The sequence below is a fragment of the Dromaius novaehollandiae genome, chromosome 5, assembly GCF_036370855.1.
Source record: "Dromaius novaehollandiae isolate bDroNov1 chromosome 5, bDroNov1.hap1, whole genome shotgun sequence".
Lineage (NCBI taxonomy): Eukaryota > Metazoa > Chordata > Aves > Casuariiformes > Dromaiidae > Dromaius > Dromaius novaehollandiae.
In genome coordinates, this window is record NC_088102.1 from 45,182,304 (window position 1) to 45,195,217 (window position 12,914).

General features: G+C 44.6%; 1 protein-coding gene across 4 annotated transcripts in view; it reads right to left on the reverse strand.

Annotated features, from left to right (window-relative positions):
* AMBRA1 (autophagy and beclin 1 regulator 1) overlaps positions 1 to 12,914 on the reverse strand; it is a 140,704-nt gene that overhangs the window by 115,349 nt on the left and 12,441 nt on the right. For 3 of the 4 annotated variants that reach the window (XM_064512673.1, XM_064512674.1, XM_064512672.1), the window contains exons 2-7: positions 10,825 to 11,079; positions 10,523 to 10,581; positions 9,578 to 9,761; positions 8,743 to 8,915; positions 7,891 to 7,957; positions 5,805 to 7,261 (exon numbers count right to left, since the gene is read on the reverse strand). In XM_064512673.1, coding sequence (XP_064368743.1) covers positions 5,805 to 7,261; positions 7,891 to 7,957; positions 8,743 to 8,915; positions 9,578 to 9,761; positions 10,523 to 10,581; positions 10,825 to 10,959 — 2,075 coding nt within the window. In that variant the 5' untranslated portion in view covers positions 10,960 to 11,079. The remainder of the gene's footprint in view (positions 1 to 5,804; positions 7,262 to 7,890; positions 7,958 to 8,742; positions 8,916 to 9,577; positions 9,762 to 10,522; positions 10,582 to 10,824; positions 11,080 to 12,914) is intronic. The other variant, XM_064512675.1, reaches the window with a different exon arrangement.

The window sequence follows — 12,914 nt, forward strand, 5'->3', positions numbered from 1 at the left end:
GTATGTCGTAGCTTTAGGTCAGGCAACCCCCTTGTGCTTCAGTTCCCTCCCCGCAAAAAATAAAGGGAACAACACTATCATCTTCTTTTCTATCTTAGGCCACCTTTATTTATTTTCTGATGGTAAATTTCAGTCTCAGAGCTGTCTGCTAGTAGGCAACTCTGCACCCTGCAGGCAGGGAAATATTCTGGCTTTTTTTTTTTTGTTGTTTTTAAGGCTAGGATTTAAGTGATATGCACCTTTCCATTCAGTGTTTTACACAGTGAAAATGCTACTAGAGGCCAATATCAGCAGAGATCGGAATAGCCTGGTCATTTAAATCCAAGCGGAGCTTCACATCAGAGTTTCAGGCTCCAGCTGCAACTTAGTAACAAGAGTGACTACGCTCTTTCCCATCTCATACACATCATTTACCTTTGCTGGGCAGGAGTGGGGTTGTTCCTAGCCTGTCAGTCTAATTTAACCATAGACTGATCCCAGCTTGACTACAAATCAACACAGTATTTACAGTTTAGGACGGGAAGAAGCATCCCCTCATGGTTAATGAGTAAGCCATGCCTATTTGCAACAATAAAAGTGTACCCAGAGCCTTCTCACAGATACGCCTAAAATTTTGATAATAGTTCAAGGCTTCCTTGAACTAGATAATGAACACACCCCCATGTAAAAGCTGGACTCCAGTCAACATCTGCCAATCATCTGAGAATAAGTCACATATTATGAAAGTCTAATGCAGAGATGGGCAACCATTACAGACTATAAGGACTACAAGAAGGCTTGGTAAGCAGCAAGAAGTTGAGACAAATTCTGTGAAGTTGGCAGGTCTCTTACAGCTTTAACTCATGAACATTCTTTCATCAGAAAAACAAAACACCAGTTTCACTTTGAGAGCCACCCCCTTATCCATTTCAATCCCTTATAAAAGCCAGCAAGATAAGCCACTTCCTTGCTTGCGCTGTCAGAGCCAATTCCCCTTCAGCATCCCCATCCATACGTATCCCTGTATACTGGAATAACTTGCAGATGTATGGTAACTAAGCAGAAAAAACACAATCGAGGACTCCAGGGGAAAACAGAAAGTTTCAAGCTATTTTCTTTATACAATAATTCAGAAACTTCAGTTCTGTAAGGAGACAGGGAAAACAGTGAGCAGAAGCAACATTACCCCCTTGTGGCAGCAAAGCAATATGGAAACAAAGTAAGTTCAAAGAAACTTGTTTCAGAGAAAATCAAAGGGAAACAAACTAAGTCTTTCTTTCCATGCCTGTTCTATGTACGGAGAACTACATGCTGCCAGGGAGGCCATCGTGATCGAAGAAAGGTGTAATGTGAGCTGGAATCGCTGTACCACCCCAGCAGGTGAGAACAGTACCACTGCTTCCACACTGCTGTGCCTGGTGGTACTTCAGGCCTCTACTCCCCAGCCAAGAGCCAGACACACAGATCTGAGTCTGGCTGACAGAAGTGAAACCACAAGTAAAGCATATATACCTTTCTAAAGGAAAGGCAACACAGCCAAATTCACTAGCAGCGTACAGTATTAATGACTAGTTCACACTGCCAATCCTATTTATGACTTCCATCTGGGCACCAATTCCATGCAGTCTTTGCTCAGGAAACAATAGTGGCCTTGCACTGTGTAACAGGAACACAAGCAGGAGGGACATCAATTTTCAGACAAGAGCTAGCAAGGTTAAAACAAATTTCACCCTGGACCCTATTACACAAAGTTCCAGAAAACATTGTCTGCAATTGTCATCAGTATACATTGTATCCAACAGACTAAAACATGTCAAAAAAATAGAAAACAAAAAACAAAAGTGCTTCCAAGTCAGCTGTGCAGTTTACACTCTTCCATCATTTGCACAGCACTGTGGACTCTGCATTTTTGTACACTCGCAAATTAAAGGAGTTTATACAAATGCCACCAGACAATACAAAATCCCACACACCCCACACACATTCCGACCTGTGTGGCAAAACCATTACCTGGGACAGTTAGAAAGGCTTTACAGTTTTTCAGATAACTTCAGTAGTCCATCTTGTTTGCCAAACCAAACAGATGAGCAGGGCGAAAACATTATGCATTTTTCCAACATAGACACAGAAGTTACTCAGACCACAAACTACAGAATTTGTCCTCTAGGATAAGTGCAATGGACTGGTTAGAGAAGCTTGAGATAACTGCCAGACAACGCTTCTTAACAAAAGAATATAGACAATGAAAAGCCTTTCCTCATCAAGCACAGGATTCGTTCAAACCTGCCTGGCAATAGGATAGAGCTCATCTGTCATTTACAGTAATCCATCCAAATCCCTAGTCAAAATAAACAGGTAACCACTATCAAAATTTCCCCCTTAGTTAGTACATTATAAGCAGCTAAATTTTGAATGCTTTGAGGACCACTTTAACTTCGGGTACATCTCTTTGCCCTAGACAGGGGTGGTTTCACAGGATAAGGTTTGAAATATGTGAACAGGGAGACACAGGGCACTACTTGCTCCTCGCATCCATTCTAGAAAGATTTTGGTCTGTGGTGTCATGCCAGAACCTTGAACCAACATTAGATTTAACAAGGAAGGGTTTTCGTTTTTGTGAAATACCACAAGAGTTCTGTAGAAGTCACTGGTACCATATCAAAGTGGCCAAAGTATTATTGGAGGCACGTGAAGATCAGGATCAGTTCTATTAGACAGCATTTGCACTGTCTCTCTGTCATTAAAGGATGAGCTGAAATATATTTCATAGAAGATCACTACTAGGGTTTTATATATTATCTTTTTTAGAAGGTGGAACTAGCTACTGTCAAACAAGGAGCTGACTAGAAGGATCTGTTCTCGTCTCCTTCACAACTTTTCATTATAAGCTTGAATTGGCCCACACAGCAACAATGGCTGAAAGTACTTACAGGGTCTTTTTCCCACACTGGGATTATAGCATTAACACAATGCTTTCTCAGCCCATTTTTTAATTACCAGGAAGTTATGGAAAAATTAAACCAGCTATCATCTGTTGCTCAATTATTTTCCCTTTATCCAGATCTTGCCAATAGCTTCTATCGCCAATTTAATGCGGCATATTTCACATGACAGAACTTCAGGGATTTTTAAGGCTCTTTTCACTTTCATGTTAGAAGTGAGGCAAAAGAGATCCACAGGGGAAAAAAAGCCCTATGTTTGAATTAATGAGATCAGCTTGGAGAACCTCAGGAAAGCCGAAGCTCAATCTTACCAACTTCTGCTTAAGGTAGACCATAATCCTCCCTTGTCCCTCCTCCACTTCGTATCACATCTCCAAAACAGCATCAAGAAGCACACCACTCAACACACACACTGCTTTCAGCCCAAGCTGAATATGACGGCAAGACTACTGCATTGCCGAGGTTCTCACTGACGCATTCCTACTAATAGAGGTGCCAGAGCTGTCAGTCAGGAATAGCTTCATTACATGCTTATTAGTGCATTCATGATGAGCCCAAGACAATTAGCCCAGCACCATCAGAAAGAGCAGAATTCTCTCCTTACCCAGCTGGCATAGCTGCATCAACAGAATTCAAAGAGGAACAACCTTCATTAAACTGCCTATTAACTTAATTGACCCTCTACAGCAATGTCTTCCCAGCAAGCTACTGCTCAGCCAGGCAAGCCAGGTCAAGGAATGGTTCCTGCCCACAAACGGAGAATGAGAATATACACAGTTTTCAGATGCAATTTTTATCCTAAGTATTTCAGCTAGCGTTGGAATACAGAGCTCGACTGCTCAATGAGGACATCTAATGGAGAGATAAAGAAACACAGAAGATAAGATCCTGGTTATAAGCAAATACATGGATGTACTCCAACACTAAGTCCTAACCTACTGAGGTCCACAGCCACAAAAATACATTGCCTGAAAGTCCATATGCAGTCATCACTCACAATCCCTCAGGCATGCAGGCCTCACCTTCCCTCCTCTATTTTCCCAACACTTTGAGCATTACAAAGCATACACCTCATGACTCTTAGTTGCCATCTTTGCACACTTCCAGAACTACAAGAATTAATGGACATTTTGCACTCTGCTGTGCAGAAGTGGTGCCAGCACTCTCCACTATGGGAGCATGCCCTAGGTCTGGTAGACAACAGGCTGGACTCAAGGATGTCCATTCTATGAAAAAAATCAGGTAGGTAGGTACCTGCTGATTTGTTATTGCTCTGTAAGGAAAAAAAATACCAGCTAGTTTGGGAAGGGCAAAAAATTGCAGTTGCAGGATTTATCTGTCCCATATCAAGGACTGCTTTAAAGGGGAAATTTCATGACTGGACCTCTGGGAAACTTCAGTGTGTTTAACAAGAAGGCAAAAGAAGTTTCACTCCAGAGAAATTGCCGTAAGCATTTAATAGCAGATTCCTCACTGCTTCCAGCCTCCTTATCTCGCTATTCCACAGTTACCGTAACTTCAGCTAGAAGGGAAGCAGAAACCCTTGCCGTGTCTGTTCTCAAAGAAACCTGATGACAGAAGCAGGAGACTGGGAAAGTAAGAGACCCTAGATGAGCTTTGCAGCAAGATCTGCCAAAGGACTTCACTAAAGGTTTCTTACTATAGGAATTCCTCTGGAATTAGGCTCACGCATTGGATCGCTTGCTCCAAATTCACTTATCTCAGCAAAAAGCATCTGTTTGCACAGGTGACCAAGTAGGCAGCTAACCATGCACAGATGCTATAGCCACTGAGCAAACAGCAGCAACCACCATCTGCGACAACCAAAACAACCCAGAAATTTAGTCACAGGATTCCAGCCATTAGGCTACAACCAGTCCAGCTCAGGCGAGCTGCAGCAGACTGTCAAGGCATATACTTCAGGGCATTTTTAGATGATACACCTCCTACAGAGCTAGCTGGAAGATAATATCCACAGAGCTCCTGGCATCTCACTATCCAAGTAAGTGCCAAGAGCCTGATGAATAAAAAGGTTACTTCCCCCCATTACTTCTGACAGTACAGGGACCTGGTCCAGAGAACAAGCTACACAGTGGGGATATCATAAGCATGTACAGCTATTTCAGAAAGCTTTTCCTTCCAGAAAAGAATCAGCTTTCTAAAAAAGAATCAGATTGCTAAATACAGCAGAGCCCAAACTCTTCAGTGATCAACATGCTTCTAAAGAGCTCACCCTAGAGTCAAGTGAATGGAAGGAACTGTCAAAACTTACTTCTGTCAAGGGCAAGCCAATCACGTGGGTTTGATCAGGCACTCAAAACTAGAGTGTACTCCTAACCCTCTGACACAGAGCTTTGGCTTTTCTGCCCTAAGTTGTAACAGCAAGGAAATACTTGTTAACCCTTCCATCTTAGCAATAGCAACCTCAACAAGACACACCACTCAGGAAGAAGTCCTCATTATTCTTGCATGATTTTTCTATGCCTAGTCCCAGGGCAGGCTCTCAGCGTGCAGCAGGCACTTTGCATGGAGTATAAAGGACAGTGTAGTACATGCTGTGTTCCCAGCCTCCTGACATGCCAGGGAAATACAAGGAGCACAGTTCATCCCACAGCCTGCCCTTTTGCCCGTCTGTACTGTCCATAAGAGGTCTCTTTTTTCTAAGCGGTCTGGTCTCTGCCATTACAACCTTCAGACATACCTTCAGAGCCTATCTGCAGCGTGACAGTGGCAACTATAAACAACATCAATGCAATGACTCTATTTTCACCTACATAAATAGCACATAACCACATGAGAAAGGGTTTTGAGCTCTGAAAAACTCAGATCAGAGGCGAAAGGTTTAAGAACAAACAGGGGAGGAAGGCAGAGTGCACATCTTACCTCCTGAGTGAATCCTCCTCTGAGCTTTCCTCAGGCATTTCCTGGTTTAAGGCCTCCTGTGATACATTCCCAGGTCTGCTTGAAGCCGACTGGCTGTAAACTCTTTCCCAGTGCCCCGTCTCCTGGTTAAAGACCACTCCCACGGTCCTCTCCTCCTGCGGGGTGGAAGAGCTGCCCAGCTGCAGCCTGCTAGAGGCAGGAGCTCTGCCCTCGGTTCTCTCTGCAGGCTGCACCTGGCTGGCATTTGGAGGCACACCCTCAAACGTGCTTTGGACTTGCCCTGGTGTGTAGCTAGGCGTGCTTCTTTCCCAGCGCAGCGTGTCATTGTTAAAGGTCAGCAGGTTATGACAAGCGCGACAGCGGTTCAGGTGACCCCGGGACAAATTAGAATTGTTTTCACTGCTGTGTGGAGTCTGCTGATGGGAGGGACCGGGCCGATCAGGCTCAATGTTGTTGTTGAGCATTTCTTGAGCCTGTTGCGACTGGCTGGGCTCCCCACCAATCCCCTGATCTAACTCCTGAAGCCGGTCATATTCCAGGAAGAATCGCCTCAAATCACACTGGAGCTCATTACGGATGCTGGCCGGATTGCTTGGGCCAGCGCTACCACCACCATCCGCCTCAGCCCCTGTGGCTAGGAAGCCCCTCCCTTCTGTAGCAGAGGTATAGACTGATGCCTGGGAACCTCCCTCCTGCTGCCTCAGCACCGACAGCAAGCTCACAGACGAGGCACTGGTCCTAGGGGGAGGCATGGCTTCCAGCTCTGACCGAGAACTCATGTTCAGCACTGTCCTAGACCAGTCAGACCCACCTAAGCCAGAAGCCATCTCTCTTGCAGACTGCTGGTACCGGGACTGGTGGCCTGCCAAAGGCCCGCTGAGGGACCGTCGTGTGGGGCCCAGGCTAAGGTTGCGCAGGGTGTTGCCAGCAGTGCTGCTCTGAACTGTGCTGAAAGCAGAGGGCCTGTTAAGTATCCCCTGCTCCTCCTGTGCTACAGATGCCTGCTCTGGGGGTTGATAAGGCTCTGTCTGCACAGAGGAGAAGGAGGTGCCAGTGGCCCCAGAAGACGTGGAGGGTGCATTTTCCTGGTGTGGGAAGAGAGAAGAAGGAAGTCTTGCACTAGAGCATCGGCTGCAAAGGCACAACATCCCCAGGTGCTGGCAGCACTCTGCTGTGGGGTAGCTGACACGCTCCCGGAGCCTGTTATAGGCAGATGCCCTCATGTTCTCACTGGCTGGAGGCGGAGGTGGTGGTGGAGGCGGTGGAGGGGATGGGGTAGCAGAGTCTTGCACGCTGTTTTGCTCTCCCACCTGTATGCCAGAGGAGCGGGAGGACAACATATGCAGGAAGTTGTGGAGGAGAGGCGTGCGCCTCACAGGCTGAGACGGTAGGATAGCACGCTGGCGATAATGCGGCATCTCCGTGTTGTCCACAGAGATTTCCACTTCCTCATCACTCTGCAAAAGGAAGCAATCAAAGTTCAGCCACCTCACAGCAAAGCCCTGTCCCTCCAAGCAAACAGAAGAAAGCCAGCTACCATCCCAGAACAGATGAAAGGATGTGATAAGCCTCTCCCTACAGACGGGAAAAAAGGCCTGGCCTTGACTTGCAGGAAGCCAGCTGACTCTTTACTTCTCGGCAGTTCCTTTTATGGATCCAGACAGCCTCTTCCTACAACCCAGTGAGCTTCAACAACACCCTAGTCGTACCAACAGAAGCATCAGCATCTGAGGGGGGCACTGTTAATGTCATGTAGCTTCAAGGGTAATAAATTCAGTAGAAAGTCACAGCACAACAGAAAGAGGAGGGTCAGTGAGGCATCTGCCCCACCACCAATGAGAAGGACAAGGCAAGACAAGAGCACTTAGGAGAGCTCTTCAGTAGCCCCATGCATCAACACCACATGTTTATACAATGCATGTAATAAGCGAACATTTGTGTGACCAATTGCAGTGGGACAGAACTCAGCCTTGAATGACTTCAGGTTTTCAGAAAAGCACAAGGCTGCTTAGGAACAGACTAGGGTTAACATATGTAGAACATCTTATAATTAGTCAATCAGTAATGATACTGATATTACCCCTACCTGTTGGTTGGAAGGGTTAACAATTGCTGTGAGCAAGTAGTGTCCCAAGGGATCAAACCGTACCAGTCTGAAACAAAAGCAGAACCAGAGTATCAATCATCAGTTCACATTCCACAATGGCACAGGAAGCTAGACACAGTAGGAAACAAAGTCCCACGTGAAGCATTTTCAGGGAGGACATTACTACATTACGATCAGTGCTTCTGAAGGATGTCAAAGTTTATGCATTAACAAGGAGACAATATATTGTCCAGCTGGAGACTGCAGCTGTTTTATAGTCCACAGCAATACTAAATAGAAGTTAAGAGTTGGAAGCAAATAAACTTGTATCCAATTGAAACAGTCAGGAAATTTTAGGGAAGATACAAATATGTATTACACACACTGAAATTTGGTACAATGGGAGAGATTAACAACCCTTGAATGTTATCTCATTGACTCACTTAAATTGCTCAAAAGAAGGTATCAAGTTTTCAGTAACGCAGTTCCCTTTAAAACCGCACTGGAGTAACAGTTCATCACTTTTGGCAGCTTCTGGGTTCTCTTATTCTTATGGCATCAAAGTTTAACTACTGAGTTGAAAAATGAACATGGAGTAGATCTCAAAACCATCTATTGGCACACAGCTAATTACAAATGTGAACAGCCAAGCTGATCTATTATTTCCAGTTGCTTCTATCCTTTCAACAGGCCTGTTGTTCTACCGGTTTGGTCAAGAATCTATGAACAATGCTGCTCTCTGCTGCCTCAACATGAGAGGGTGTGCAGCATTCAAGAGGAACCTCCCACATCCCCCAAGCCTGTTCGTTTTTCACATGCAAACGTTCTTTTCCCCTGGAAACAGGTACTCACCGGACCCGCTCCATTTCACTGGCTGTTTTCACCACTGCAAAAGGTTCCCGACGACTCCAGTCCCAGAAATGTATCTCGTTGGCGGTTGCAATCAGCAAGAGCTGAGCCGTAGGATGAAAAGCAAGCGATGCAATGGCATTGTTGCTATCTGTGAACCAGCTCTCACTTCCACCCTGAGGGAGGAGTCAAGAATCACAAGCAGTTCATCAGACAGTTTAAGATCAGTAGGTTTACATGTACGTTCTATCATTCCAAGGCCTTGGATGGCACTGACATACTTCACTGGCAACAACAGCAGCTGCTCTCATTTGAGGTCATGTCCAGAACATAGCACTGCCTGCAACAATGACCACAAACGGACTTCTGCAGGTAGGCGAGTCTCAAGCAGCTTGTACAAATACTATATTTCAAAGCAATCAGGTACATATACATATTTTATCTCCGAGCCAATCAACAGGCTAGGCAAAACTGACAAGGCAGCAGCTTCTCTAATGAAGAGTTCAAATAGACTCAGAGGGATGAAAAATGGCAAGTCTTTCGTATAAGCTAAACAGACACCTTGCAAAAAAAATCTCCAACGTTATCTGTACCACTCATCTAATACCTGAGCAAAGGTAAGGAGCACGACCTACCTGTCTGAATCCAGTGAAGAATTTGCCATCTCCTCTCTAGAGGGAGAAGGAAGGCTACAATCTGTTGTACACTTTGAGGGAGAGGTCCCAGCAAAACTTCAAAGCAGCTCTCTTCCCAGGCAACGTTTGGGAAACAAACTCACACAAAACAAAGTCACCACCCTCCAAATATCAAAGGCACATGTGTTTCCTGAAAGACTTACATGTAAATCCCAGATTCTAACCTCCCCATCTAGGCATCCTGAAGCAATGAGGCCTGGGATGGTGGGATGGAAGGTCACACACCAGGGAGTGCGGCGATGTCCAACCAATGAATGAACACATCTGCCCGTTTTCACCTCTGTGATGTAGATGTTGTGATTCACATGTGTGGAAGCCATCAGGGTCCTGGGAATGTAAAAGGCAGGACAAACATTAGCATGAGACAAGTATCGCAAAAATCAGACTGTGATTAGCTTCAACTCAACGGGGTCTGTTCACACCCAACCCAGCCAGCAGCTTTCCATCATCGAGCCCCACACTCAAAGGATAAGAGCCTACTGCATCACCAATGGTCATATAGCTTCTTGTGGCCAGATTTCAGGGTCTACACGAACAAGAGTTTATCAGATCTGCAAGCACAAACCTGACCTTGGAAGTCAACGTCAACGTGCATCTCAGAAGGAACTCGACATGACAGAGTTCAGGGCGATTCCCACTTCTTCTCCACACCAGCTCAACTACTGTCAAGTCAAGTGACACTAACAAAGATCCCACCTCCATTCCTTTTTCCAACATGTGCATCATTCTGCCCTGTTCTTTAATCCTCAATATCCCAAAATACATGGCCCCCCATTTGGTCTATTGTGCTATCTTGGTTCAATGCTGAAACACCCTTTACTCCCTCAAATTACTCACTAAATCCCACAGTGACTGGACAGAACCTTTTCCCTTAGAACTATGCATCACTCAGGTACCTCGGAAATTAAATACCAACTACACTTGAACCTGTAAGATGAAGAAGGTGGGCATGTTCCATCCATGCATGTCAAAAACCAGAGGTTTCCCTCGGCAGATCAGGACTGGACAACTCAATGCACACAAGCCTCCATCACTTTTGTTAGTGTAAGGAGACTGCTGAAATGGGGAACGAACTAGGAGTTAATTACCTGTCTGGACTAAACGCCAGCAAGAAGGTGGAGCGTGGACTGTCTGGTAACTCAACTTTCTGAAAAAGCCAACAAAGCAGGAAGTGTTGCAAGTGTCACATGATCATATTTTAACTGTAAGCCACACAAACAAGAAGGGGAACCCCCTGCAGGAACACAGCTATTATCACATCACTGCAGGAACGGAACAGAGCCAGAGAGCATATCAAATGTAATACAATCATGAAGCAATTTATTTCAAATCCCTGCCTCCCTTCCCCCACACCAAGATCAATCAGGGCATCTCTATTTCACAACCTTACCTTGCCCTCCCATTTCATCCATCGAGTTTTGTCCTCCACCAACTCCTGCAGGAGCCGCTGAGCACCCAAAGCTTGGGTACCCCGCTCCCTACCCCACAAGATGCGGACAGCATTCTTCTCCGGTACAACCTTCATGGCTTTCAGCAGCTAATGTTACACCAAGTACTGGGAGGAGACACCAGCAGGTCCAGATCACAACTACCACCAAGCTACAAATAGGTTATCCGCATTTCAAGTGCTTTTCTTCATGGAAACCTAGGAAGAGAAGAGAATGATAAGAAAGGCAGCTTTCACCTGGATTAGCTGCATGCAGAAAAAGCTTTAAAACCCAACAGATGAGATTCAAGGGGAAAACTACCTTCTCTCCCAGCCTTTGTTACCGTCTTCCGTTATCAAGGGCCAGTCTACGGCAATTCTGCAGCATTTTAATGGCTTTTGAAAGCATTCAGCCCTTTCTGTGTACACCTAAGCATACCACCTAAGAAGAATTAAAAAATGGACTTGTGACCCTTCCCCTTCCCTCCATCTCTAGCCACATATAATAAAGGAAGAAAGATTTAAGAAGAAATAGCCTCAACACCTTTCAGTAATAGTATCTAGGAAGAGTGACCGATAGCTAAGGGAACAGTATTAAAAACTTGACAATACAAAAAGAGTAGAGTCTCTGAGGAATTATGCAGATTTCAATAACAGTAATCGTTACCACTGCAAGGTCAGACGATTGATACACCTTAAGTCCAAATTACCTCCAAGTCCATCACAACAGCTTAAAACGTATGGAAGCAGCCGCATACCAAACCAAAAAACTTTTCACTAAGGACTGTAGTGGTATGTTGGACAACTCCATCATTTGTGTGGCCAGACAATTCATTTATCCTCCCTGAACATCACCTTTCCATCTACGCTGTTCCTAGAACAAGAGCTCACCTAAGTAATACACAATGACAAAGATTAATGTTTTCAGTATACTTCAAGCTGTTAAGGAAAAAGTATTATTACCAGCTATTTTCTAGAAAAAGGTTAATTCTTTGAAAGAACCACATATAGCAGCCCTCATAGCAACCAAGTTGCATAGCTTTTGAATGGTTTCAGATTGGGGTTGATTATCAAAAGCTCTACAGAAATGAGTAGTTCCTTAGAATACATAAAACAGTGAACACTGCTACAATGCTACTATCTTCTGATCCCAGCAGGGCACATATTACTCTATCATCCCTTTAGAATGTAAAGGCCTAAAGACAAATCCTCCTTGGTTCATATTACATTGAACAAAACCATCAGCATTCAATAGAGACGGAAGTGACAACTGAAAAAGCAAAAAAACACATACAGGAGAAAGAGGTCCATGTACACAACAAAACATGAATGATTAGATGATAGAATACCAGAACAGTCATGAGCAAACCTTCCTTTCCTCCCACCCTCCCCCGCAAAAACCTTCTGAACTGATGATTTAAGACAGCTGCTGCTTACAGGGAAGAGTTGTCTGAAGAGCTGGCCAGGAAAATGAGTTCTAATAAAGCACACCAGCATAATAAAGCAGTTTTGATTTGTAAAAGTAAAATAAAAGGATGCTGAAGTGATGAACAAGTAAATGCATCCCCCTTACTAGAGAAACTCACCACAAAGAAATCCAAGCTAGCTGGAAATTCCCTGATGCTTAATGTGAACAACATGGAGACTGGCTCTTTTAGAGAACCTAAACTCTTCAGTGTAAAATAAGTCTTCCTTCAAGAATTTCTGTGAAAGTCAGCCAAACTTTAGGTAGGAATTATTCTACAGAAAATAAGTCTTACTGGAATGCAACGCAACCTATATGATGTCACATTGCAAGAGGGTTCTTAGAAGCAACTGTACAGATGAAAAAAGCCCAGAGCCAAAAATACCAGCACAAGGATAACTAGAGCAGATAGGGCCAAAAGGAATCACTAAACCAAGATCTGTTTTCCCTAAACCCTAGTAAAGACCCATCTGGAATCTGCAAACATCACCAGTCACACGTGTTCAAAAACACGTGGATTCAAACTGCAAGAAATGTGGAGGGAAAGGACAACTCAACTATACAGGAAATAAAGCACCTATTTTATGGG